At 33.3% G+C, this 26456-nt stretch overlaps 3 protein-coding genes and 1 non-coding gene across 4 annotated transcripts; 2 read left to right on the top strand and 2 right to left on the bottom strand.

Annotated features, from left to right (window-relative positions):
• Positions 1-8354: 8354 nt before the first annotated feature.
• On the top strand, positions 8355-10387 carry LOC108324975 (ABC transporter G family member 8). Its single transcript, XM_017557940.2, has one exon. The coding sequence runs from the start codon at positions 8453-8455 to the stop codon at positions 10271-10273; it is 1821 nt and encodes a 606-aa protein (XP_017413429.1). The 5' UTR covers positions 8355-8452; the 3' UTR covers positions 10274-10387.
• A 1244-nt stretch (positions 10388-11631) lies between these two features.
• TRNAN-GUU (transfer RNA asparagine (anticodon GUU)) lies at positions 11632-11705 on the bottom strand. Its single transcript has one exon. It is a non-coding gene; the product is annotated as a tRNA-Asn (tRNA).
• A 1418-nt stretch (positions 11706-13123) lies between these two features.
• LOC108324184 (SPX domain-containing membrane protein At4g11810) lies at positions 13124-21102 on the bottom strand. The gene is made up of 13 exons (XM_017557043.2): positions 20903-21102; positions 20723-20768; positions 19313-19481; positions 19087-19145; positions 18893-19013; positions 18394-18705; positions 18153-18266; positions 17554-18008; positions 16506-16807; positions 15532-15704; positions 14331-14521; positions 13945-14078; positions 13124-13568 (listed from the first exon to the last, which is right to left on the bottom strand). The coding sequence occupies exons 4-13, from the start codon at positions 19137-19139 to the stop codon at positions 13330-13332; spliced, it is 2094 nt and encodes a 697-aa protein (XP_017412532.1). The 5' UTR covers positions 19140-19145; positions 19313-19481; positions 20723-20768; positions 20903-21102; the 3' UTR covers positions 13124-13329.
• A 1577-nt stretch (positions 21103-22679) lies between these two features.
• Positions 22680-25606, top strand: LOC108325088 (pentatricopeptide repeat-containing protein At5g52850, chloroplastic). Its single transcript, XM_017558093.2, has one exon. It carries the CDS (start codon positions 22848-22850, stop codon positions 25500-25502), a length of 2655 nt encoding a protein of 884 aa, XP_017413582.1. The 5' UTR covers positions 22680-22847; the 3' UTR covers positions 25503-25606.
• The last annotated feature ends 850 nt before the right edge of the window (positions 25607-26456 follow it).

The following is a 26456-nucleotide window of genomic DNA, read 5'->3' as shown; positions in this document are numbered from 1 at the left end:
TCATACAGTCGGGACAGTCAGTCTAGTAATAGAATTTGATTGAAACATATGTTGAAATGTATCTTATGTGTTTGAATGTGAGAAATGTATGTTTATACTTGAATTAAATTACAGAAGCTTACCCTGCGTTTCCTGTCGTTTCTGGTTTTGTCGTATGTCCTTGTCATTGCAATGATCATCCGTGTGGACGTGAGCAGAAGGAGACGAGCGACTGGAAGAGGCGCTGGAAGAAGAAAATTTGTAAGAAGTTGAAGTAAGGATCGAGCGGTAGGAACGTTTGGTTCATTGCCTAGTTATTGTAAGGTGGTCGTTCGATCACCTTCCCTTGTGTTAAGAATGACCGTTCGGTATTTTCTTTTGTAAACCGTTCGGTCAGGTTTGCCTATCTTGTACGGCTTAAATTTGTAACCCTTTCTATAAGGCCGTTCGGTCATGAGCGTGCGCTCGACTTTAGTGTAAGACTGATTCTGGATTATTATTAATGAAATTAGTCTAATATATAGTTTATTGCTGTATTTTTGGGATGTTACATACCTCTACTCAAGCTCGATAACAAAAGTAACCAAAAGAGAAAAAAATTATTCTGAAGTTCAACTACATTAAAAGAAATTAAACTATAACTCTCTGTTAATTGATTTGATTACAGGGTAAATTAAGCAAATGTGAAATTTTTTCGAGTGTAATTTATTTGGAAAATTATCATCTTACAAAAAGATCCATCTTTACAAGAATTATGTTATTGGATCAGGAAAAATAGAATTACAAGTCTCGATATAATTAAGGATTGAAAGAAAAATCTCAAAAGTAATGTTCATAAAAGACATAAAGATTAAATGCTATAAAAAAATGTTAGAATACTTGTTCATGATTCTCAATCCCATTATATTTATTTAATGCGAAAAATAATAATTTAGCGATAAAGATCAAAATATTTATTAGAGAATTGACAAACGGTTGTTTATTATTATTATTATTATTATTCTATTTACCAAGAGTAGACATATGAGTAAAAATGTGTGTAAGATCAAACATTTATTTATAAGTTCAATAATAATTCCATTAAGAAAAACAGAATTTTGAAAGAAAAGAGCTAAAGAGAAAAATATGTTTATCGATGGGAAGGGTTGAAGAAGAAAGGAAAAAAAACGGTCGATATGTTATGCAGGGGATAATGCGATGCTTCATTGTCTGCTCGAAACTGACATAGAAAGAATAAAACACAAATACCTAAGCTAGGTTCCATGAACCATTTTAAGAAGCCTAATATTAGTTAAGAAATTAAGAAATAGGGTGTAGATTCCCTTAAAACTTGAGGAAAGAATGTGCCATGCACCCAGAAACACAGCAAAAACATCGACAGAACAGTGTTTCTGTCCTCCGAGAATGGTAGATTTGCTATGTTTCCTCACCAGATTTCTTTTCCTTCATTGAGTAATTAAGATGATAAAAATAAATTTGGATGGGAAAATCATTGAATCCAATTTCCAGTAATATGTTTCCTGTTTTGGATAATGACATCCTTGGGAGACAGTGTGATTGGGAATTGAATTGCATAGTTTTAGTTCATTGCATCTTAGGGAAGTTTTTTCAAAGCATGTAAACGTAAAACAATAAAGACTATTCCACATGTCACCAAATGCATGTCTCTCGTTAGATTCGAGGTTAAGAAAACATAGTGCATTTGGTACATTGTCGTTCCTAATAGCGGTTGGTGAGACATAATCCTTTTATTAGAGTTCTTCGTCTTTCCATGCATCTCGAGATTAAACAATCCATGTGCACGTAACCGTTCAATTAATTACCAAACTTAAATAACTTTAGATCATTAATTAAAATCTCCAAACTCAATTCATGTTTATAGTCCAAACTTAACTCATAACAAAACAAGGTTTTAAACAGCGAGGGGATAAATATTATTGGACGATACCCAAAAGTCCAACAATAGTTATCATATAAAAGTTTTATTAAAAACGTAAAAAAAAAATTGTTCATAAAACCCTTCACTTTTAATTTCTCAATAAAAAAATACTGAATAAACTTATTTCCTTTATTGCGTAAAACCATTTTGTAATTTTAAGTTTAATTACTCTGTACCTTAGTTTCAAGTTAAATTTACGAAAAGTTGTGAACTGTTCTATGTATAAAAAACTTGTATGAACCCCCTGTTGACAAACCGTACTTAAAATTAGACATGTTTTTTAGTTATTAAAAGCTTATATGAATGAATAATAATAGATTTGACTTTGGGTTTGCATGCATGTGATTGTACGAATAAATATTAATGATGATGGATGAGTGTGTGCTCTAGCCCAAATCGAATTGGGTCCACATTTTGGAGATGGACTATATCAAGTATTAATATAATATTTCTTTGGATACATTTTCTTACAAATATCTTAAAAAAATAAAGAATGAGATAAAAAGTCTTTATAGATTAAAATTATTTTATATATAAAACAATTTATGAAAATTACTTCATATAATTTCTTAAAATTTTATATTTCAACTTGTTCATAAATTTATAGAAAAACTTTATTTTATTTTCCAGAATTTTTTATGAAAAAAAGTTGTTCATAAATCCTTAATCTAAGTAAGTTACACCTCAATCGTCCAACTGAAATTAAATGTTTTTATCAATTTTTTGTCTCCAAAGAAGTGATTCCAATAAGTCCATTATTGACCTGTGAGAATGTTTGTGGGCTTGAGCCCGAAGAATCTAGCGGATTAGAAAAACCCAACACTCTCACTAACCCAACAATTCATAGAGTTCTTATAAGTATGGATTATAAAATACGAAACACAGTTTTATTTTCTAACTCTTACAATCTAAAATTTCTATTCAACAGTTTTGAAGTCTAATTAAAAATCAACAAAAAGAAAACTCCAATAATATTCTTCTAAACTATGGAATGTGATAAGAAACTATGGGATTGCATAATGAAAAAGTTCATATATGTTATGCATCTTTTTTATATTTCTCTATATGAAATTTATATTCGCCGTTGATGATGGAAATGGCTGCCATGGTGTTATGATGCAGTGGAAGATGTTAGAGTTTTTTTCTACTGTGGTGGGAGTGGATTTAATAGTTTTTGTGGTACACTTAGTACTTGTGGGGGTGCAAGAAGATGTAGTCTACGACCGAAGATAAGTAACCTCTTTAATCTCCTCACACTTTAACTTTTTCTCTCTCGACTTTTGCTGTTTAGCGCACTGTTTTTATTTGATAGCACCTAAAGGTGATTTATGTAAGATATTCTAAATTTACATTCTTATTAAAAATAATAAATCGATTTTTTCATACTAGGATTCTTTTTAGGTTGAGTCTTTTGTCTTCATATTTTCATAGTGAGATATTTTTTATTATTTTGTGATAAACCTATAGATATTTTTATACTTAAATGCATATTTTTGAAATATACAAATAAAAACCCAACTACCTTAGTTAATTTGAATGCATATTTTTAGACCTTGAAGTGACCAAAAATAAATGCTTGACAACTCTCCGATTCAGAAAATAAAGAAGCTTTTCGAAATGAAGCACCCATGCATGTGCAATGTATGCATGCATTGTCACGGACGAGACAGTTGATAATGAAGTGTAAAAATATGTATGACTTCCAAAAATATAATAAAATATTAATTTTCTGTCGTGAAAAAAAGTAGGGTTTCATCACCTTTCGTCAAATGTGACTTGTGACTTTAACAGAACAACATGCTCGAATAAACAGTACTCGATCAACGACCAGATGTTGCCCCTAATTAGAATCGAAGAAAAAATCAGTTCAAATGACATTTCAAGAAAATTTATTAAATCCTGTAAGTAAATTACTTGACCAACTTAAACATGCGTTTTCCCTTCTCTTTATTTGTTGGAGGATCAAAAAGTTCATATTACATGCATAAAACAATAGCACCTTATATCATGACGAGAAATTCGGTTAATTTACTTTTCTAATTATGTAATAAGGTTAACAATTTTAAATATTATTAAACTGTGTAAAATAGTAGAAGGTGAGACAACTTGAAAAGTGTAAAATCATATTATCTATAATGGTAGGTTCACACACTAACTAATAGAAGAATGAAAAATAATGTGCCAAATAAGTTTAAAAGTGTGTTAAAATTAGTGCTGTCAAAAGAGTAACGTGGCTCGACTCAACCTGACTTATCACGGGTTGGTCACTTAGTGAGTGAACCCAACTCGACTCACTTATTAATAAGCTGAAAAAATTCAAAACGGATTGGCTCACTAGCTCACTTAATTATAATTTTTTTTTAAATTAAAAAAATTATATATATTTTTAATCCAAATCTAAATAAATTTAACTCTAAAATGATGTTAAACTCAAAAGACAATTAAAAAAATAACAATATCATATAATCCAAACATAATCAAAAAACAAGCACAAAAGATGAACAAATAAGTTTTTAATATTGATTTGTATCACTTACCCATTTATAATATTAGAATCTTGAACAGATAAATCTAAAATAAACATCTTTTTTTTATGCTCGTCTACAATATAATAAAAAAATGCTAAATAATGTAAGAACTTCAAAATTTTTTTAAGTGGTGGGGACACCCATTTGTTGTATGATTGAAGTGCAATTATTTTAAAAAGGAATTTGGGAGAGGAAATCAAGGAGGGAAGCACCAATTGCCTGGAAAGGGGAAGAGTTTGTTTTATTTGGAGGATGGGGAGCAACACGTTCAGATTTTTGCTCTCACTTTGGCACCATTCAGAAAAGCATTAGGCGTAAGAGATAAAATGAGTTACTGGGTTCTGAAATGGGAGAGAAAACTCTTGCTACAAATTAGTGAGGAAGGTGAAGTTCATAGTTGCTGGAGTGGGAAAGAAACCTTGGTGCTGCAAGTCATGGAGAAGATAGATTCAAAGATTCACAAAGGAAGTCTTCAAGAGGTAAGGGGAGCTAGATCTTTTCTATGAGTTGTATGAACTGTATGCTGGAAATTTGTGACTGTGGATGTGGTTGGGTTGAAATGATATTTGAGATTGGTATGTTGATGTATGTATTATGTTGGAGGGTGATCAAGTGGAAGGTAAGGAAAGTATACACTGTTTTGAACAAGCTGATAGAGTTTTGGGTCACTTTGAGAGGAAGTGAGGTAGTGATTTTGGGAAGTAAGGATTTTGAGTACAATTGGGCTATTGGGATATCTTAGGTAAGTCATTTGTGACTTGTTAGAGTCATCAAACTGATCAAAACAGGTGCAAAATGGTTGCTGTCAACTGGTATGGGGCTGGACGACTTCTGGTTCGCGCCCGGCGCCCCCGGTGGCGCCCAGGCACGAGAGTCTCGCAGAAAGTCGCGCCCGGCGCCCCTCTTATGGCGCCCGGGCGCGAGGTGTTCGCAGAAAATTGTTTCGTCTTTGTTTTTGATAGTTTCTGGGGTTCCGGGTGTCCGTTTTGGACGTTTCTTAAGTCGTTTTGGAGGTTTTGAACCCTTCCGGAACTGTTGGTGATGGTTTCAAAGCCATTTTCTTTGTCTAAGTATGAGTTACGGGGTTTTGTGTTGTTTAGTGGTTCTTTTAGGACTGTTATTGTCTGGTAAGGTGTATTGGATTGATTATTGTTGTTTGCTTAACAGATTGTCAGGTATGAGGAATGTTTGGAATATATACTGTGATGTGATTTACGTGAATGGAAGAGATAGGTTGGATTTACTGTGGTGATATTTTCTGTTATGTTTTCTCTCATCCAGTAAGTTATGTTAATTAAATATTTCGGTTACAATTTATGAATGCATCTTCATGTGATCCAGATTGGTTGGAAGTGTATGGTTATAAGTGGTTTATGATGTACATTGTTGATCCAAAAGAAATATCATGAGATTTAAAATAGTAGGATTTAATCGGAAATTAAGATCTCTCGGTGGGATCGGTTAGTGTATTGAATGAATGTAAGAGGCTTCCATATGGGGGGTTATCCCTAACACTCCAACGGTCTTTCATTCTCACTTAGAGAGGATTGACGCGTGTGGTGGGAGTAGTGGGAGGTCCTAGGGTAGACGCTATCACTGGAGGTCTATTCCGCGGTAACGGACTAACCTTGTGTATGGTCGGGTGAAACCCCTCGGCAATGGCTTTGCAAAGCAGTAGGGGCCATCACAAGTGCACAACCCGCCCCAGCTCTACATACATTCTAGTCCGGACGAGTCGGTCTATAAAGTAACAAGTCGGGGTATAAAGTAACAAGTATTGTGATGTTAGTTTACCATGTTTGAATGACTTTTGCATGTCGTGTAAGTGGGTGAATTGTGGTTTAATGAGTATGCTCTAATTGTTCTTTTATACGAATCTAAGTATGATTATATTAATTACCTATGCTATATGTATAACATGCTTTTATATCTAGCTCACCCTTGCATTGTTTTCGTTATGTGTTGTTTGGGTATGTTTCTTTGGCGATGATCATCCACTTGGATGGGAGCAGATCTTGTCGTGGAGTTTCCTTGGACCAAGAGCTGGAGGTTGCTGATGTTGCGGAGTAGTCTTCTTAGAATTTCTTGATTAAACACTCGTAGTGTTTAATCCTTTCAACTGTTCAAGTTTAAATTTTCAGTTTCTTTTATTTTTGGATGACTGTAATTTCTCACATTTAATTACACGTCAAAATTCCGACTGTTCTCTATATTTGAATGTTAACGTCCTTATTATATAATATTGATTATTATATAAACGGGATGTTACAAATAATAATATTGAAACACAAAATAATAAATAATTAAAAAACTAACCCGCATAAAAAAATTACATTTTTTTTAAACCTAACCCAACCCGACTCAAACCCGTGATGGACCAAATTGATTCGCAGATTGTAATTCATTTTGACAATACTAGTTAAAATAGTATGTTATAATATATTTTTTCTATTTATAACGATTTCAATTCAAGTAAAGAACACAAGTTTTTTTTTTCACAACATTGTGACATAATATATATATATATATATATATATATATATATATATATATATATATATATATATAATTTTATTATTAATTTATTAATTATTTGTTATTATAATAACGTATCATAAACTCAAGGAGAAAATTACAAATATATTTTGTTAAAATATTGTAAAAAAATCTATATATCCTCTAAACTAAGAATAAAACATTCAATAAACAAGTATGAGAGTAGACCGGGTAAATAATAAAGTTGATATACTGTTTTACTAAAAAGAAATAAATTTTCCTCACAGCCACAAAACTTGAAAGTTGTATTATCTGTTCAATATTCTTTAGAATTAATTAATTATTTTTAATTTAAATCCTAAATTAAAATATAATCACAACTTTTTATTGTGATGATGGATAATCATAGCAAATTCAAACATGATATTTATATTGTAAAATAGATTAAGATATTTTATACGAAAGTTTTGCGTGTTTTCAATGTCAATTATCTTAACATGAATTTGGTTGCTCTAAAACAAGCAGCAATGAAATAAATAATAATGGTTTAATCTTCAAATTAGACAAACCATCGTTTAATTGTGAGTTACGTGACATGAGAGTGTTTTCACTAGTCACATGTAGAATTAAAAAGTAGTTTAATATTAAAAATTATGAAAACACGTATGTTAAATCAGCTTTAGGAAAGAACATACTGTAAAACTTATTACGATAACCACTTCAGTAATCAGTGTTCCCCTTCTCCTTCTCATACACAACTAGAGTGGCAGTGGCGCTTCGGGAGACGGAGTGTGAAGTTGCGCTTCTCCTCAAGGACATTGCCACTATGACGTAACACACGATTAAACGACTGTTTGTTCGTTCAATTTCACGGCAGACTTCTAATTATTCAAATTTTACAAAAACAAGACCTATTTAAGATTCTAAATAAAATAAAGACAATAAAACAATAATAATACTATATATGCATTGATAAATAACATTAGTGTAACAAGAATAATTCAATATACTAATAATAGATGTCTGCAAGAATTAAATTAACCTTTAATTCCCCATATTTAGACAAATTACTTATTTTATATTATAAAAAAAGTGAATCCAAAACTTAAAAAAGGAAAGTAAAAATTTGAGGGTTCTCATATATTGTTAATATAAACATTCAACCTATATCATTACTAATTGTTCTCAGTTGAATAAAATATAACGGAAACAGAGAAGCCAATACACTTAACCACAACACCTTTTTAATTATTTTTTGGATCATGCGTTAACAATTTTTTTTAAATAAATTATTTGTGAGTGATTTATTAGTTTTTTTAAACAACTAATCACAAACTAACACAATTATAAAAAAAAATTGTGAAAAAAAATTATTAAAAAAATATTTTCCTTATTTTTTCCTTGTCTCATTCTATATTATCCTTATTCTCTTCACAAACAACACTCGAATGGAAATTAACCCATCCTTCATACATCTCACCACCCATCCTCACTCTGATCACTCCCCTCCATGGAACACCAATCACCACCACCATCGCCACCGCCGCCACCACCACCACAACCACCCAAAACCTACACACTAACCGCCACCTCAATATGCTACACCAAATCCTCCTCCACTAAACTTCCTTCCTTCTTCAACCATTGCACCACCACCCCTCCAGCCTACATCCTCAAGGACGTCTCCCTCACCGCCCACCCTTTCCAAATCCTCGCCGTCGTCGGCCCCAGCGGCGCCGGGAAGTCTACCCTCCTGGACATTCTCGCCGCCCGAACCCTCCCCTCCCACGGCACGCTCTCCGTCAATTCCTCCCCTCTCCTCCCCTCCTCCTTTCGCAAGCTCTCCTCCTACGTCCCCCAACACGACCACTCCCTCCCTCTTCTCACCGTCTCCGAAACCTTCCTCTTCGCCGCCACCCTCCTCAAACCCTCCGTCCCCGACCTTCGCGCCCTCGTCTCCCAACTCCTTTCCCAACTGCGCCTCTCCCATCTTGCCCACACGCGCCTCGCCCATGGCCTCTCCGGTGGCGAACGCAGAAGGGTCTCCATCGGTCTCAGCCTCCTCCACGATCCTGCCGTTTTACTCCTGGACGAACCCACTTCGGGGCTTGACAGCACTTCCGCCTTCAAAGTCATGCAGATTCTCAAGCAAACTTGCCTCTCTCGCAACAGAACCATCATCCTCTCCATCCACCAACCCAGCTTCAAGATCCTCTCTTGCATTGACAGGATCTTGCTGCTTTCCAAAGGAACCGTCGTTCATCATGGAACCGTTGCCACCTTACAGGCCTTCTTGCACTCTAATGGCTACACCGTCCCTCAGCAACTCAATGCCTTGGAATATGCCATGGAGATTTTGAATGAGGTTAAGCCTCTCACTCCACCCAGTCTTCCCGAGTCCCCCGAAAGTTCAAGTTCAAGTTCACTAAATTTGGTTCCCGGTGGTGGACGAACAGGGAGCAGTAGAGAGAGCATCATGTATAAAAGCTCTAGGGTGCACGAGATTTACACTCTTTACGTAAGATTTTGGAAGATTATTTACCGAACAAGGCAACTTCTTCTGACCAACACTGCCGAAGCGCTTCTCGTGGGGCTTGTTTTGGGAACTATTTATATCAACATAGGTTTTGGTAAAGAAGGGATCGAGAAAAGGTTTGGTCTGTTTGCTTTCACTCTCACGTTTCTCTTATCTTCCACCACCGAAACCCTTCCCATCTTCATCAACGAGAGGCCTATCATATTAAGAGAAACTTCCAGTGGGGTTTATAGGCTCTCTTCTCATCTCATTGCAAATACGCTTGTTTTCTTGCCCTACTTGTTCGTTGTTGCTGTTATATATTCTATCCCGGTTTACTTCTTGGTTGGCCTTTGTGCCTCATGGCTTTCTTTTGCTTACTTTGTTCTGGTCATTTGGGTCATAGTTCTCATGGCAAATTCCTTCGTGCTCTTCTTGAGCTCTCTTGCACCCAACTACATTGCCGGAACTTCCCTCTTGACGGTGCTTCTGGCAGCGTTTTTTCTGTTCTCTGGTTACTTTATCTCCAAAGATAGCCTGCCCAAGTACTGGCTTTTCATGCACTTCTTGTCCATGTACAAATACGCTCTTGACGCTCTTCTCATCAACGAGTACTCGTGCTTGGTGTCAAAGTGTTTGATATGGTACCAAGAGAACGAGCAGTGCATGATCACCGGGGCTGACGTGCTACAGAAGAAAGGGCTCAAAGAGAGTGAAAGGTGGACCAACGTCTACATCTTGATCGGTTTCTTTTTATTGTATCGTTTGCTTTGCTTCTTGGTTTTGATTCGGAGGGTGTCGAGATCCAAAACATAATAGAGACCGATAAACGATGACCAAACGTTGTATTATTTTCTTTCATTGTATGAACTGTTTTTGTTTTATTTGGTTTCTATGAAGTATATAATCGGAAATACAGCCACAGAAAAAGTTTGATTTATAGATATGAAGTGTACTTTTCGTTCTCATCTAAAGTAAATTATTCCAATATTCTCATTTCTTCATTAGATATAGTTGTTCCCTTTCTCTTCAGAACCCAGTAATTTTGGATAATTGGATGATTTAATACAAGTGTGTCCTATTTCATTTTCTTTAAGACACAGCACAATAATGTACCTCAAGAATGCGACGTTTCAAACTTTTGGCACATGATGGATGGCTACGCAAAAAAACTGACACACGTTGTAATTTGCCCTCTTTGATTTAAATCATAAATATGATTCAAAATGATATTCGTAATTGTTAATTTTGATAAAATTTTGTGAAGAACCTAACGGGTTCTTCATTCATTTGAGTGAAACAGCCCGAATATATAACAGCAAAAGGTCTTAGATTATCGTTTGAATAGTTGGATTTGTTTAAGTTTGGTGAAGTCACGGGTTGCGTTTGGTTGGAGAGAGTGAGGAAGAATCCAAAGGGGTCGTTGTCATCATGGAAGAAGTTTTGTCGTGTGGCTAAGTTGCTTTGTTGCTGCTATTCTTTTGTCTGCTGTGACTGTGAGCAAGATTGTTTAGATCACGGGTTCTTCATTCATGGTCCCGTGAACTTGTTCAGTGTTGGGTTGGGGGTTGCAAATAAAATTTTGGATATCTTATGTCACTTTTCGCCTAAGATACACTACTGGACAACCAGCCAAATTAAGAACAAACTATAAAGAAATGTATATTTTTAGAAAAATGTTATATAGAGTGCTATTTGATTAAACTGTTTAAGCATTAAGCTTCGGTGCTATATTTGATAAAAAATTGCATTGGTGCAGTGTTAATAGTATAAATTGGCAAACACGGGCATTCTTTTGAACACAGAGGAATACAGAAGAAAAGACAGATGAAAAAAAAAATACTATATTCATCGATGCAAGTTGAAACATTACGTGGATCCCACATAATCAGATTTCATCCCATTATTGACTTTAAGAAAATGGAGTTCACGAGCTGCTCTTGAGGAAATTACTCATTTATATTCTTTTTTCATAAGGATACAAATATAAATATAAATATAATTTAACTAATTATTTATCTCTTATTTTTTTTGTCAACATCCAGAATCCAAGAAAGTAATGGGGTGATCTAAGTTTTGAGGTTGTCAGGGAAAAAACCAGACATGTCGACAGATTCAAGTTTCCCTAACCAGTAATTTTAGTTTAATAGAATAAAAAAGAAATTTACAAAAATCGCTAGAAGGAGGGCTTGAACCTCCGACCTTGTGGTTAACAGCCACACGCTCTAACCAACTGAGCTATTCCAGCTTTTGATCTATAGGTTAGATTTTTTTAATTTAATTGTAAGATAAATGTCCTACAAAAATGAGTTTTTAACTCATCTTAGGTCCTTTCTTGGATTGGATATGGGCATAACTTTTTCAGTGTTTGATTGCTGCGTGAATAAAGTAATACCTTCTAAACGAGCTTCTTTATTCAGCTCTTCGTTGTTTATAAACTTCTATAGCCAATGAATTCGGTTTATGCATATCTACCTATAAATAAAGTTTAAAAATGGTTTTAAACTCAGAGTCAATCTCACATACTATGAATTTGAGATAGATTGAATTAAAAAATATATAATTATTTTGTTTTTTTATTATCAACCATAATAAATATGAATTGATATGATAATAGGATTCTCCCCATCCGTATACAAAAATATAATTCTTTTGTATATAGGATAAATTAAATTTAACTAAATGAGTTTGAGTGGATTGACCTATAATTTATTACAACAACTCTTTGTGTATTTTTAATAATTTTTTATTATAATTATTCATTATTTTTTCTGTAAGTTGATATTCTATTTTTTATGATTAGAATCTCATTCAAGAGAATTCAAATTATATGAATGTTTAATTTATTTGTTATTCAATTATATAAATTAACAGTTTAATTTTTACTTTTTTTTCTTTATTATTTCACTTTCTAATTATATTTAATATTTAGTGAAAGTATCAATACTATACTTATATAAACTGGAGACTAAAGTTAATAAATTTGATAATTTTTTATAATGTCATTGAATTTTTTATAATAAATATATAAACCAAATTTTAAAATAAAATATATTTAAATGAATCAATCACTTAATTTATTTTTTAATGAATATTAGGTCGTATAAAATGACAACACTCTTAACTCAGATAAAAGTAGTCCGAATTAAGTTAGTTCAATAGTGAGTCGACTCGACTCAATGGATGACACTTTTACTGATCAACTATTATCCAATAGAATAAAAATTACATATAACACGTGATTCCTAAACGTATACAAAATCCTCATAGAATTATTGACAAATATTTCATGTTTTGTATGTTTATAATATTAATTAGAACACAATCATTTAGAGAAAAATCATTTTAAATTATATATACAATTGATTCAGATAAGAAAAATATAAAAGAAAGAATGTTTATATCCGTGTTCATATAATTTAATTTGACTTTTGTCTATATATTTCTAAATTCATAAATTCAATCCGCCAAAATCTAAAAATATACGAATTTAATTTTTAGTCATCTTCAAACTTAATATTTAGTGATAACTTTTATCGTTTACAAAGTTAAGATAATGACCAAATTTACATATTTTTTAAAATTTGTAGAAGAAGTTTAAGAAATAAAAAAACATTTAAAAAATTAATATCTGAGGGAGAAAAATAATGTAAAGTGCACAGTATAAAAATAGTAATAAAAATGGGATTTTTCTTATATTGTATGTATTCTGAATAATAATACCATTGTAATAATGGGGATGATACATGAGGAATCCATGGAACTGAAGAATTTACATTTGGACAGCCTAGCTACTCTTTCACTACCTCATGGAGCTAGAAGAAGTTGATAGATCAAAATTTGAAGGGAGAAAAAAAGTTGCTTAGGCCAAATCAATATAAAGAATTGTAGGTATAGCAAGTTGCAATTATGGAAATTGCGCAAATGAGGAAAGAAGGAATGAGGGTGATGTTGAGAAGCCTACTCACACCCACATAGCCAGCAAGAGTAATGGTTCCATCTGCAATCACTCGTGCAAGTGTCCCAGCCTCTGTGGACAAAAGCCCTCCATTGTAGGTTCCACGAGAAAGCCTTGATGACATAACTCGTGAAAGAAGTGACAAGTTGACGCCTGTAAAGCATAAATCATTGTCAAACATCATAACAATCAATGACCCCAATATGTTTTCATCATGTTCCATATTCAGATGCTTTTTGCTCTTTAACTTTTTAAAACCTAAATGTACTCCATATGTTCTCAATATTTAGTCCTTTTTTTGTGGTATTTCTAGAGACACTTCTGCATTTGAGAGAATAAATACATCTCATTTGATTGATAACCACATGCTAGAGTGGCTGGCTAAACTACGTTGTGTTGATGATGGTAAGTATTATCATATTCAATCATTATGCATAGTGAGACATAACACGATGATTCTTGTGCATCTCCACCATCATAAATTGGAAAGCAGACCTGCGAGTTCACTGATAAGAATCTAAGATCTTACCTTCAAGTACTTCAGCAGAAACAAACATAAGCAGCCCTGAACAGACATACTGTGGCTCAGAGTATGGAAAAATTACATGGAAGCTGAAGAGTATGCCTACGAAAACCATAATTTCTGATGCGATCAGAATTTGCCTACAAAACGATCAAATAGAAAGAGGATCTCTTAGTGTGTAGACGAATAGTATCAACAATTTTAATGTTATGAGTGGATGAGTGAAAATATTTATCTCTTGGATTGGATCTCTAAACTTGCTTTTATCATTTTCTCAAGTATTAAAATCCAAAATCTGTTATTAATTTGTCATGCATCTTTCTGCATACTCCAGATCATAGTTTAGCTCTATGAATGATAATCAGATGAAGCATAGGTTTTTTACACTTTACCTGTCCTCAAACATATTGCTTATATAACTTCCAACAACAATGTTGACAGGAAGAACTGTCAAGCCAAGGCAAGCAAGAAAAACGGAAACCGTGCTTGTTGTCCAATTGAAGTAGTATGTCGTCACGACACTAGATTCTGATAGTAAAATCTCCATTGCATATTTTAGCATGAAATATATCAATAACTGAACCTGAGATGTTACATAACGTTGGTCAGCTGAAAAACCTTTATCTGGTTTTCAATTGGAACTTTGTGAATTGTGATATCAAACAAACAGTACACCAAAGATTTCACAATTCTAAATAATCTAAAACAACAATAAGCTGAATGTGATAGAGATATCGCAGGATGGCTTCTTTCCGTTTTTTCTTTTTAGATCTGTTTTGCTTCAGTTAGTCTTGTTTCCTTTATCCTTTATATTCAAGCTTTTCTGTTGTTTAGATGTACTGAAACAGTGAGTATCTCTTAATAAAATGTTCTCTCTGCAAGCTCTTATTTTTGGCTTGCTTTTCTTCGAACATCTTGTCAGCGCCTTCCTTCTCTGTTTCTTTGGGTTACCACTGTCTTCACATGACATCAAAGCTAAGTTAGAATCCGTTTAAGTGAAATTTAATATTTATTGGATTTATTGTTCCACATCGTTCAAGTTATCGGATTACTCATTGATGTTTAGTTTTACTCACAAGATGGATATACAGTGTGAAGGATATGTTAAAAATTCTACATTGTTTTGAGATAAAATGATTTCATATCACTTTATGATAAGAATGAAAAAATTCACTATATCAAGAAACTTTCGACGTCAAAATAATCTTTTTTGACATTATGAACTAGAATGTGCCCATCTTGCAAACTTAGCAGTATAAACCTTACTAAGATATTAAACACCAACTTCCATCTGACCTTTTTTATGCTTCCGTGGTTGCCTAAATATCCAATTAATATTTTTATCTAGTTTATTGCTACTTCGTTATTAAGTAATAATTCATATAAATTAGGTCATCTCTTAAGTTTCATTTTCGCAATAAATGAAAGGAAATTCATTTACGTGCCTAGTTGACAAATTTTATGACAGGGGTATTGGTGTGTCACATGAAAAGTTAAATTTAACAGAGATTAAAACGTATGCTTCTCATAATCTATGATGGAAATCCAACATTTTATGAGTTGAAACTGTAACATTTAGAATTGTTCTCAAACCTTTACAGAAGGTGTAAGGAGTCTGTATGCTGCTCCAATTGAATTGGCTGGCTGACGAGATTCTTTTGGAGCTTCTTCACTATCATCATTATCCTGATCAGCATCTTCATCTACCTTATTTTCTGAACTGATGAGCAATGGATGTCTTAAGCCTTTCTCAAGTGCACTGTTTTCTATTAGTACAAGCAAAAGAACTGTCATCTTCAATTGTTTTAGTTTAAAAGAAAGAACAAACATATAGATAACCCTTGAATTATGATAAAGTAAGGAAAATGTGGTTTTAGATGTTTTTCTGAGTTCTCCAGGAAACAGAGACAGGCTCTAATTTTTAGAGACGGCTCGTTAGTCTTTAGTGCCAGATGTGTTACCTATGTTTCTCCATAATTTATAAACATTACATTTCGGCAGCAGATTTACCATTTCACTAGAGATAGCCTTTCAGGTAAATATTTCCCAACGATTTTTCAGTTTCTATTGCCAATTTCTTTACATATACTTATTTGATCTATTCAGTACGTCATCGTGGTGTTTAGAAGGTTCAAAAAATACTACACAGGGTAGCAGTATAACAACAAAGTTTTATAAAGCTTCTGAGGAAGACAGGCTCCGGTCTGACAATACATGTGCTTCTGAAGGTATGAAGCAAAAGACAAAGATATTATAAAACTAAATCTTGGCTAAATAATTCAATATATGCATCAATCTCCATTTCCTTTGACGTGGAAGAAAGTGATATTTTATTGTTTTAGATTTATTTTGACAGTGGTCAAAAGTATAAACGAATAGCAGTTTCACTAATGAAATATTTTCAGTATTGACTGTCATCACTTAGAGGGCAAAAAATCCAGTCAATATAAAAAATAGTAGGACCCAGAAATGAAATCAGAGGATTAATGCATACAAACAGTCTTGTAAGGACACAGCAGAAAAATATAAATAATCAGCAAAGGGATGATGCAATATGAGTTCTGTACCAGTATTGGATTGATGGGGTATATGATTCTCTTCAATCCCACGAGAAGGTTCCTTGAAAGTGATCGACAACCACGCTAGATATAGGAGCCAAGCAATAGTCATAACCCACCCTGGCAAGGTGTCTTGATTAAATGTAATATTGAAAACCCGAAATTCGGTCTGTAGTAAGCCAGCTAATGCCGGACCACAGGCCATTCCAAGAGCACTGGCACTAACAAAACCTGCCGATGCTTGCATGCGGATTTTTGTAGGTACACAATCACTAATATAACGTCGATTAACAGCTCTGGCAGAACCAAATCTGCAATTAAAATCAGACGTTTATGAATGAATCTAAGTCTTAATGTGACTAGTATCTTAACATATCCATAGCTTCAGTATTAAGGGAAACGTAAAATGGCCCCAATAATTCATGATGGTAGGCAATATTTATACGAGATGCTAAATATGTTTTTATACTAAGAATATAAAATTTTCTTGGCATCAAATACTCGTTGGAGTTTCCTTCTGGTTACTACAACTCTTTCTTCATTGCAATTCTCTTTTTTGTGCTTGTGGGGACAGTTACCACCAAATTCATCATCTCCAGGTTCACTTTTAGGCCCGTCACCATCAGAAAAAGAATTACAGTGAGAGAGCATTGCAGAGAACAGATAGACTCTAATGCATCAGCTACCATTTACTCTTGAGAACATTTTACATTCTTTTATAAAGTAGTGCAAGAACAAAATTAGTATATACTTTGTAAAGACAAAAAATACAATTTTCATTAATAGTTTGGGGATGAAAAACATATTTATCTCTTTATACAAGTGAAATAGAACAAATTTTGGAAGCTAACATGGAAATCAAAGTATACAAAGTTTCCTAATTAGCAAACAACAATCAAAATTCATCTTTCCCTTGAGCCTTGTTCTGGATACCGACAATGGTTATGATACTAGACCCAAAACAGTGTTATAATATTTCCCAAAACTAAAATGATGCTGCAAATCAAAACTTATGTATCATGTAATGAAAGCAAATAAAAGATACAAAAATACCTACCCACATAAAAGACGACCAAATAAGAGAACCCATATCGAATTAAGATCATATGCCATGGCATACATGGCGTTGCCGAGAAAAAGAACTATGCTACTGAATACTAGAGGTCTGAAGTATGATTTATTTGACCACGCACTAAAGTACACTGAAGAAAACACCTGTGCAACTGCCATTGACCCGATCACAATACCACAAACCGTTGGTGCTGCTCCAAGGCTCATAGAGTAATCATCTGCAGTAGGGACTATAATATATGTATTGACCATATATAAAAATGTGTTTGCTAAGTTTAGTGAAAGAGACATAAAATGATATTTTTGATCATCAACATGCTCATCAACAGGTGCTGATAGCTCCTCATCCACAATAAGTGCATGCTTCCCCAAATAGTTAAGGAAGTTGGTTGAGTTAGTTAACCTATCAACCGCTGTTCTTATTGAATCAATAACAGGATCCTGAAAATAAGATCAAGTAATTATGATAGAAAATCACCAAACTTGTGTTACTTCCGAGGCAGCTACTAAAACTTTCCTGAAAACATTGACGGAAAACAATAGACTTAACATCAGATGAGGAAACAAAGTCAATGTAGAAGAAACCTGAAGGGGAAGAGTAGGCTGATCATAAATTGATACGAAGCTCCCTTGACTTTCCTCATACTTCTGCAGTTCATGAAGGTTGCGGGATAAAGCTCCAACAACAGCTCCAACTCCCTGCAGGTTCGGATCTGTCAGTCAATGTTCATTTGTAGGAAGAAAGTAAAAAGTTTTAGTTTGTTAATGATGCATTTTATTCAGCAGAGGTCCAAATGCAAATTTGTGTTTGGATATAACATATTACCACATGCTTGAACACTTGTTGTAGCTGGGAGTAAGGATGATTTGCCCGAGTTTTAACATAGTAATCAGTAAATTTGTAGCCTAAGCGTTTCTCAAACTTCTTCAATATCTTAAGCAAACCAACAGCATTGACTTCCACAAAGAAGAGAAGCTTCAATAGCTCTAGTCCCACTGCTCTATAAGCTTCTCGTAGTTCAGCTATTCTGCTTAAACGAGGCTCCCGCTGAATAATTTCATGTTCCTCTCCGAGCTTTGCTATCCTACTTGCTAAAAACCCTTGTTGTTCCAGCAGGAAAAGGACAGTCTTTTCAATCTGAATTGACAAAGGAAGTGAGTGAAACACAGTACAACACAACAGACTGAATACCATCCATTTACCCATATATCCAAAACCAGAATCTAAATTGAGTAGCTAGAACTAATTAAAAAGACTCAAATTTCGCAATGTTAAAAGGTCACTGACTAAAATAATAATCAAACAGTCAACGATGGGAACGGACCTGATTATCCAGCATTCTTGAGAAATCCTTAAGTACATGGCGGCGATCTAGTGTTTCAAGTTGTATTTGCTGAGCATACTGCTTAACTCGTTTCTTCATTAATTTGTAGTTTATGTAATATCTAAATTAAAAGTCAACATCATGACCCTGCGTAAAAATGAAACCATAGGCAGATAACACAGGCAAAAGCATACCCTTGCCATTCTTGAATTTGTCTTTCTTTCAACTTTTTTCCGAAGGCAACCATCTCTCTCTGCAAATGCAGGGTTGAATGCATCCAAAGTGAAATAAGAACAACTTATAATCATAATAAGTAGCAAAGCATTGCACATCATAAGCAGCTTGGTTGACAATGAATATTTAAATCAGATGCACACCATGACATCAGCCCAACTCACACCAACATAGAATCCTACGTACCGAATCAATGTACCGTTACTCAATGGAGCTATAACTCGGTTGCTCTCTTCGTAGCCTAGTATGTTCGCTGCCAGTACAAAAATGTCGAAGCATCCATATTAACACAAGCAACGTTGTCCCCTCTCAGTGATGAATAAGAAGCCATATGAATAAACCGTCTATTAAACATCTGCATCAAACCGAGAGCACACGGATTCAATTTGATATAGTAAGATTAAATTCTTATGTATTCCATTTTACATACTTGCTAGTATTGTAACAGTATATTTGAAGAAATTCCATGAATTCTTTCTAGGAAAGAAAAGATGAAAACAAAATTAAAATTAACTGTTTTATAAACTAAAATCAACTTATGCATAGACCAATCTATAAAAGTCCTTTCATCTTTTTCTGATTTTTTGTTTTTAATTTGTGTAAAAGTCAATTTTAATTTATAGAAAAATTAAATTTACTTTTGTTTTTCTCTTCTACACTTCTAAATAAACATTAAATAGACTAATGTTAACCACTATACTACACTTGCTAAAAAAGTAAAAGTAAAAAAAATTACTAGAGAAAGAAACATATACTACAAGAAGAATATAATAATTGTTTAACACTTCTTTTTCAAAGTAATTGGTTAGCAAGCTCATGGTAACATAATTTCAAATTTACAATGAGTCATGTTTGCTAGTTTGAGTAACCACATTACATTTATAGAATAACACAACTAGTTTGAGTAACCACATTTACAATAGTTTGAGTAACCACATCAAATTATTTATAAATACTTACGATGAAGCTAGTCCAAACATACTCTTATTATACTAAAAAGACTATATTACATTACGACAGAATCCTATTAGCTAATATTATACTAATATCATGAAGCATTCTTATTAGATTATTTATTAAGATTAGCCGTGTACATAAAATTAAGAATCAAAATTTAAAAATAATTTTAACCCAAGCATTAATCTTCTTAATAAAATGATGTTTATATACAGTGAGTGTAAAAAGAATTACAATTAACCAATTAAGCATCAATTATAATAGATATAATAACTCTTAAGATAATTATTATAAAAAATAATAAATATAAGAAAAAGCAAAAATTTCTTTATACTATCAATACAAGTTATTTTTCTTTTTATTTAATAATCACTATTTTATTTTTATCGTGGAAATCACGTTCTTCTGAATTTAGACTAGTAACATTCTTTCATAAAACAACAAAAATTAAGAGTGGAAGCTGGTTGATTCTGATGAATAAGAAAAATTCAGGGAAAAGTGGTTGTGAATCTTATTAATTCAGTTCTTTGATTCAAACCTAAAACCCCAGCCAACAAAACACAGGTAAGACATTTCCCATTGTTAATCACAGCAATAAAAAAAAATCAAACATCAATCGACAACAGAGGATAGTTTTACCTTTAAAAAGAAGATCCTCCTTGCGATCGTCTTTTCAAGAAAAAATCTACAAAAAGAAAATTGTTCAGTAAATGTCCATTGACAGATTGCATAGAGTTCGGTTATGGGCAAAAGAACTGTATTATTGGATGAAGGAGAATCGAAAGAAAGAAGAACAAGAAAATGGAATTCAATACTCACAGAAAAGAAAGAATAAGGAAGAAGGAAAATGAAGCGACAACATCATGATGAGGAAGAAAAGGTAAAAGGGGAGTGAGAGTGTAAAATGCTAACAAACAAACACAAAGGAAGCGGATCCTACTCTTGCAAATGCAATTTGTTGCCATATATTTTTATCTCTTTCATACTATCTATAGAAACACCTGCTTCCATTCAATACAGTTGGTTAATCTTATCATCTAATTAATCTGACTATACTACCAACAAAATTCTAAAAATTAATTTTGTATTTTCTAATTCCAAGAACTACTGCAAGAGACCCTTCAGAAATTCGATAGTTTAAATTAATTTTTACTTCATATTATTTCTATAAATATATATTTAACAAACTCTGAATCACTTTTCCATTATTACCCATTGATGGTTAACAGGATGAAGTTCATTTTTGAAACCAACTCTTCATTTTAATATATGACGTCAATATTGCAACCTTATGTAAGTTCAGATAATAGAGTTAAACTCAATACTCTTATTCACTTTTATATTGGTATAATCTATAAAATTTATACATAGCTATAACCTACTTCAGATCTCTTCTCACTCTTCATCAACCACTTGACGATCCTTAAAGGCACAAACTTAGCTTCAGAGGCATACCATTTTTTTCAGTGTAGAATAATTATGCGTCTCTCCAAAAATAATTTTTTTTTATAATGGAGGATGTAATATAAATTGAGTGCATATAAATAAGAATATATGTTGGTTATATTGTAATATGCATGTGATGTAAAGAGAGAAAATTATATAATGAGATGTTTATGTTGTATATTGAAATTGAGATATGTCAATTTTACATAAAGAAAATGATCTTACACTGAAAATTGAAGAAAGATTTTATGATTAAGTCTATATTATGTAAAAAAAAAAAGTGTTTGGCAAACCATTAAAAATTCACGTTATCACATGAGTAGAATGAGTGTCAATTATATAGTTTTGATTTATGAGACAATTTTGTGTAGATGAAGGAAAAAATTGTGAATCTAGTTAAGTGTATATATCTTTTAGAAGTAAAATCAAATGTTTATAATACTAGTGTTAGTTATATATAATATGTAGGCAATGAATTAAACATCAGACACTTGATTTTGATATATGTTAAAATGAATAAATATATATTGATGGAATTATATGATATATTTTATGAATTGTGAAAATATATGTATGTCTTTAAAATATTAAAACTTTACCCTCTCTCGCTTGCTTGTGTGTTGTTGTTAATGATAATGACATTGTGCTATATGGAAACAAAAAAATATTTAATAAGAAATATCTCACAAAAGATAGGTTGTGAAGAAAAAGATTTTTTTTTAACTTTCTATGCAGAGATGGGAGTTAATTTTCAAGAAAAATTAAATTGTAACGTAAATATTATATTTATTCTAATTAATATGTTCTTAAATTTATTTTAACTATTTTGATCTTTTAAAGTATATGTTGAAATTTTTTGTAATTTAAATTTTAAAAATTGTATTTAACTTTTTATTTTTGTTTAGTCACGTCTGAAAGATTTATCCGAAAACTAGCAAGTATATATGTATATCGAAGAAATAATAATTAAAATAAAAATTAAAATACCTTAAAGATAAAATTTATCATTATTTAAGATATAAGATATAATTAATTCAACAAAACTTAATAATGCTAAATACAAATATATTTTATTTTAGAAAAAAAAAATAATAACATTTGTTTTTAATACCGAGTGGGTGTGGTTGATTTACGAATTCCATAACTTGGATCCTGAGAGGAGCTTCTTTTATTTGACCCACCTGGACATTCCATCACATTATTTCATACTCCGTTTAAGGCTGTCTATTAACTATGCTACTTCCAACTTCCAAGCATATGCTGGCAACAAGCTGTTGCTAACAACGAATGTATCTCCCCACAACAACGGTCTGTCGTGATGTTATGTAGTAAAACAATTGCTAACACTTTGTTTCCATGCCGCTTCCTAGAAACTTGCTTGCAGGTTCTCTCTCTATGCAACTCAAAGACCCTGGAGGAGGGAGCATGTGTCCATAGCACAATGATCAAAGTGGGTCTTCAACATGACTTGTATTTGAGCAACAATTTGCTGTCTTTGTATGCGAAATGCTTTGGAGTTGAACCGGCACGCCATTTCTTTGATGAAATGCCTCACAAGGATGTTGTGTCATGGACTACGCTTCTATCTGCTCACACCAGGCACAGGTATCATTCTGAGGCCCTCGAGTTGTTTGACATGATGCTAGGTTCTGGTCAATGCCCCAATGAGTTCACCTTGTCCAGTGCCTTAAGATCGTGTTCTGCCTTGGGAGAGTTTGAGTTTGGGGCTCAAATTCATGCCTCTGTGGTTAAGCTTGGGTTGGAGCCGAATCCGGTTCTTGGTACCACTTTGATTGATTTGTACACAAAGTGTGATGGTACTGTGGAGCCACACAAATTGCTTACCTTTGTGACGGATGGTGATGTTGTGTCTTGGACAACCATGATCTCTTCATTGGTGGAGACTAATAAATGGAGTGAAGCACTACAAGTCTACGTCAAAATGATTGAAGCGGGAGTTTATCCGAATGGATTCACATTTGTCAAACTCTTAGGCGTGTCTTCTTTTCTTGGTTTGGGAATGGGTTGTGGGAAAATACTGCACGCACAGTTAATCAGATTTGGTGTGGAAACGAATCTGGTATTGAAGACAGCAATTGTTGATATGTATGCAAAATGCAGGCGGATGGAAGATGCAATTAAGGTCTCAAATCAGACACCTGAATGCGATGTGTACTTATGGACTACCATAATCTCTGGATTCATTCAAAATTTTCAGATTAGAGAGGCCGTTAATGCGTTTCTTGATATGAGATTGTCTAGAACTCAACCAAATAATTTTACACACGCTAGCTTATTGAATGCTAGCTCCTCAATTTTATCATTGGAGCTAGGGGAACAGTTTCATTCACTGGTCATCATGGTCGGATTGGAGGATGATATTTTTGTTGGAAATGCACTGGTAGATATGTACATGAAATGCTCCCAGACCCCAGCAAATGGTGTGGAAGCTTTTAGAGGGATAAACTCACCAAATGTCATCTCTTGGACTTCTTTGATAGCTGGTTTTGCAGAACATGGTTTGGAAGAAGAATCATTTCAGTTGTTCGGGGAGATGCAAGCAGCTGGAGTGCAACCAAATTCCTTTACACTATCTGCTATTCTTGGAGCTTGCAGTAAAATGAAATCTGTTTTTCAAACAATGAAAATCCATGGACATATCATAAAAACAAAAGCAGACATGGACATAGCTGTAGGGAATGCTCTTGTGGATGCTTATGCTGGAGGAGGAATGACAGATGAAGCATGGTCAGTTATTCACAAGATGAATCATAGAGATCTCATCACATACACAGGTTTAGCAGCAAAATTAAACCAAAGGGGAGATCACGAAATGGCATTAAAAGTCATCGCTCACATGTGCAACGATGACGTTAAGATGGATGAATTTAGCTTGGCAAGTTTTTTATCAGCAGCAGCTAGCTTAGGCACTATGGAAACTGGAAAGCAGCTACACTGTTACTCAGTAAAATCAGGTTTCGAAATATGTATCTCATTTTCAAATAGCCTTGTTCACTTGTACAGTAAGTGTGGTAGCATGCACGATGCATACAGAGCTTTCAAAGATATACATAAGCCAGATACAGTGTCATGGAATGGTTGGATATCTGGATTGGCATCAAATGGTCATGTATTCGATGCTCTTTCTGCCTTTGATGACATGAGGTTAGCGGGAGTTAAGCCCGATTCATTCACATTCTCATCACTGATGTTTGCTTGCAGCCAAGGTAGTTTATTGAATCAGGGTCTTGATTATTTCTATTCTATGGAAAAAACATATGATATAACACCAAAGTTGGATCACCATGTGTGTTTAATTGATCTCCTCGGTAGAGGTGGTCGCCTAGAGGAAGCTATGGGAGTTATTGAAACAATGCCTTTCATGCCAGATTCTGTAATTTATAAAACCTTATTAAATGCTTGCAAATTACATGGAAATGTGCTACTGGGAGAAGATATGGCAAGGAGATGTCTTGAGCTTGATCCATGTGATCCTGCAGTATATTTGCTGCTTGCTAGCTTGTATGACAATGCCAGACTATCTGATTTCGGCGACAAGACTCGTAAGCTGATGAGAGAAAGAGGCTTAAGAAGAAGCCCCAGGCACTGTTGGATGGAGGTAAGAGGTAGGATTCATGTCTTTTCTGCAAGTGAGAAGATAGATAAGGGTGAGATTCATGAAAAGCTAGAGTGTTTTATAACTGAATTGAAGAATAGAGGGTATCCATACCAAGAGAATGAAGATAAGTTATACCACCCAGAGCAATTAGCCCTTGCATTTGGTGTTCTTACTACACCAACTATGGCTCCAATACGCTTAAACAAGAATTATGCTATCTGCAATCACTGTCATTCTTTTATAATGCATCTGACAGAATTTGTTGATAGGGAGATAATTGTGAGGGATAGGAAACGATTCCATTTCTTTAAGGAAGGCCAGTGTTCATGTAGAGGTCACTCCTTAAAGTGTTGAAACATTTCCTTTTTATATTTGTTAGGCATGTTACGTGGATGATCCTTACATGTTATTTTATTTTTTAGGTTTTGTTCAAATAACTTATGTTAACCTTTTATTCATGTAATTCGCTGCTTTTAACTTTGAAAACGTTGTTCTAGCAATGTGAATGAAACAAAATCGAGGGCTAAGGCTAAAATATCTTTTTTCTTCATTTCCTCTAAAAGGATTCATTTTTTTTTATTATCTTTTCAATTTGATACGTTGAGTTCGTAAGCTTCATCGTAAAGATCCCCGTTAGACACTGTAAAGAGTATATTATTAGTATTTATCTTTCCACATAAAATTTAAAATTAAAGTAATTTGAAATTGATCAATTTTATTTTATCTTAAAAAATGTATCTTCAGCTTTGACAACGAACAAAATTGCTAGCTGCAAATTGATCATCTAGGATTCTGAATCGTATTTGTTGTTATTGTTAGAGTAAAAATGAGAATTTATCACCAACCAGCTGACACGACTAGTGGCCTAAAATTAAGTTTTGGTATGCAATTGCAATAAATATTCGAAAAAGTTTTATCGTTTCCAGCAAAAATTGTTTCTAGGAGAATACTTGTAATTTTGTAACACTTTATCAATCGTAAATAATTTATTTAATTATACTGCATTTAAGAACTTGTATTTACTTAATTATTATTTAGAACAGATAAAGATTCGCTTAAATAAATTACACAAGATTTTTTACGTTTTCTATAAATTTTAAAAGGTTTGTTGGTACAATATATTCAAACATAAGAGTTTTGCCTGCTAAACTATATATCTTTGTTATTAAAGGTCAATGTTCTTTTCTTTTTTCAAAGCCACAATTATAATAAAATTCTTCTTCGGAATAAAGCAGAAAGAACTGCATATTAATTTATTCATGTATGTAATAATGATACTTCTTCACTTAATTTCATCTTTCATTTATT

This window comes from Vigna angularis, chromosome 3 (genome assembly GCF_016808095.1).
Source record: "Vigna angularis cultivar LongXiaoDou No.4 chromosome 3, ASM1680809v1, whole genome shotgun sequence".
NCBI lineage: Eukaryota > Viridiplantae > Streptophyta > Magnoliopsida > Fabales > Fabaceae > Vigna > Vigna angularis.
The sequence above is the reverse complement of the archived record's forward strand: the minus strand, read 5'-3'. Positions and strand labels throughout refer to the sequence as shown.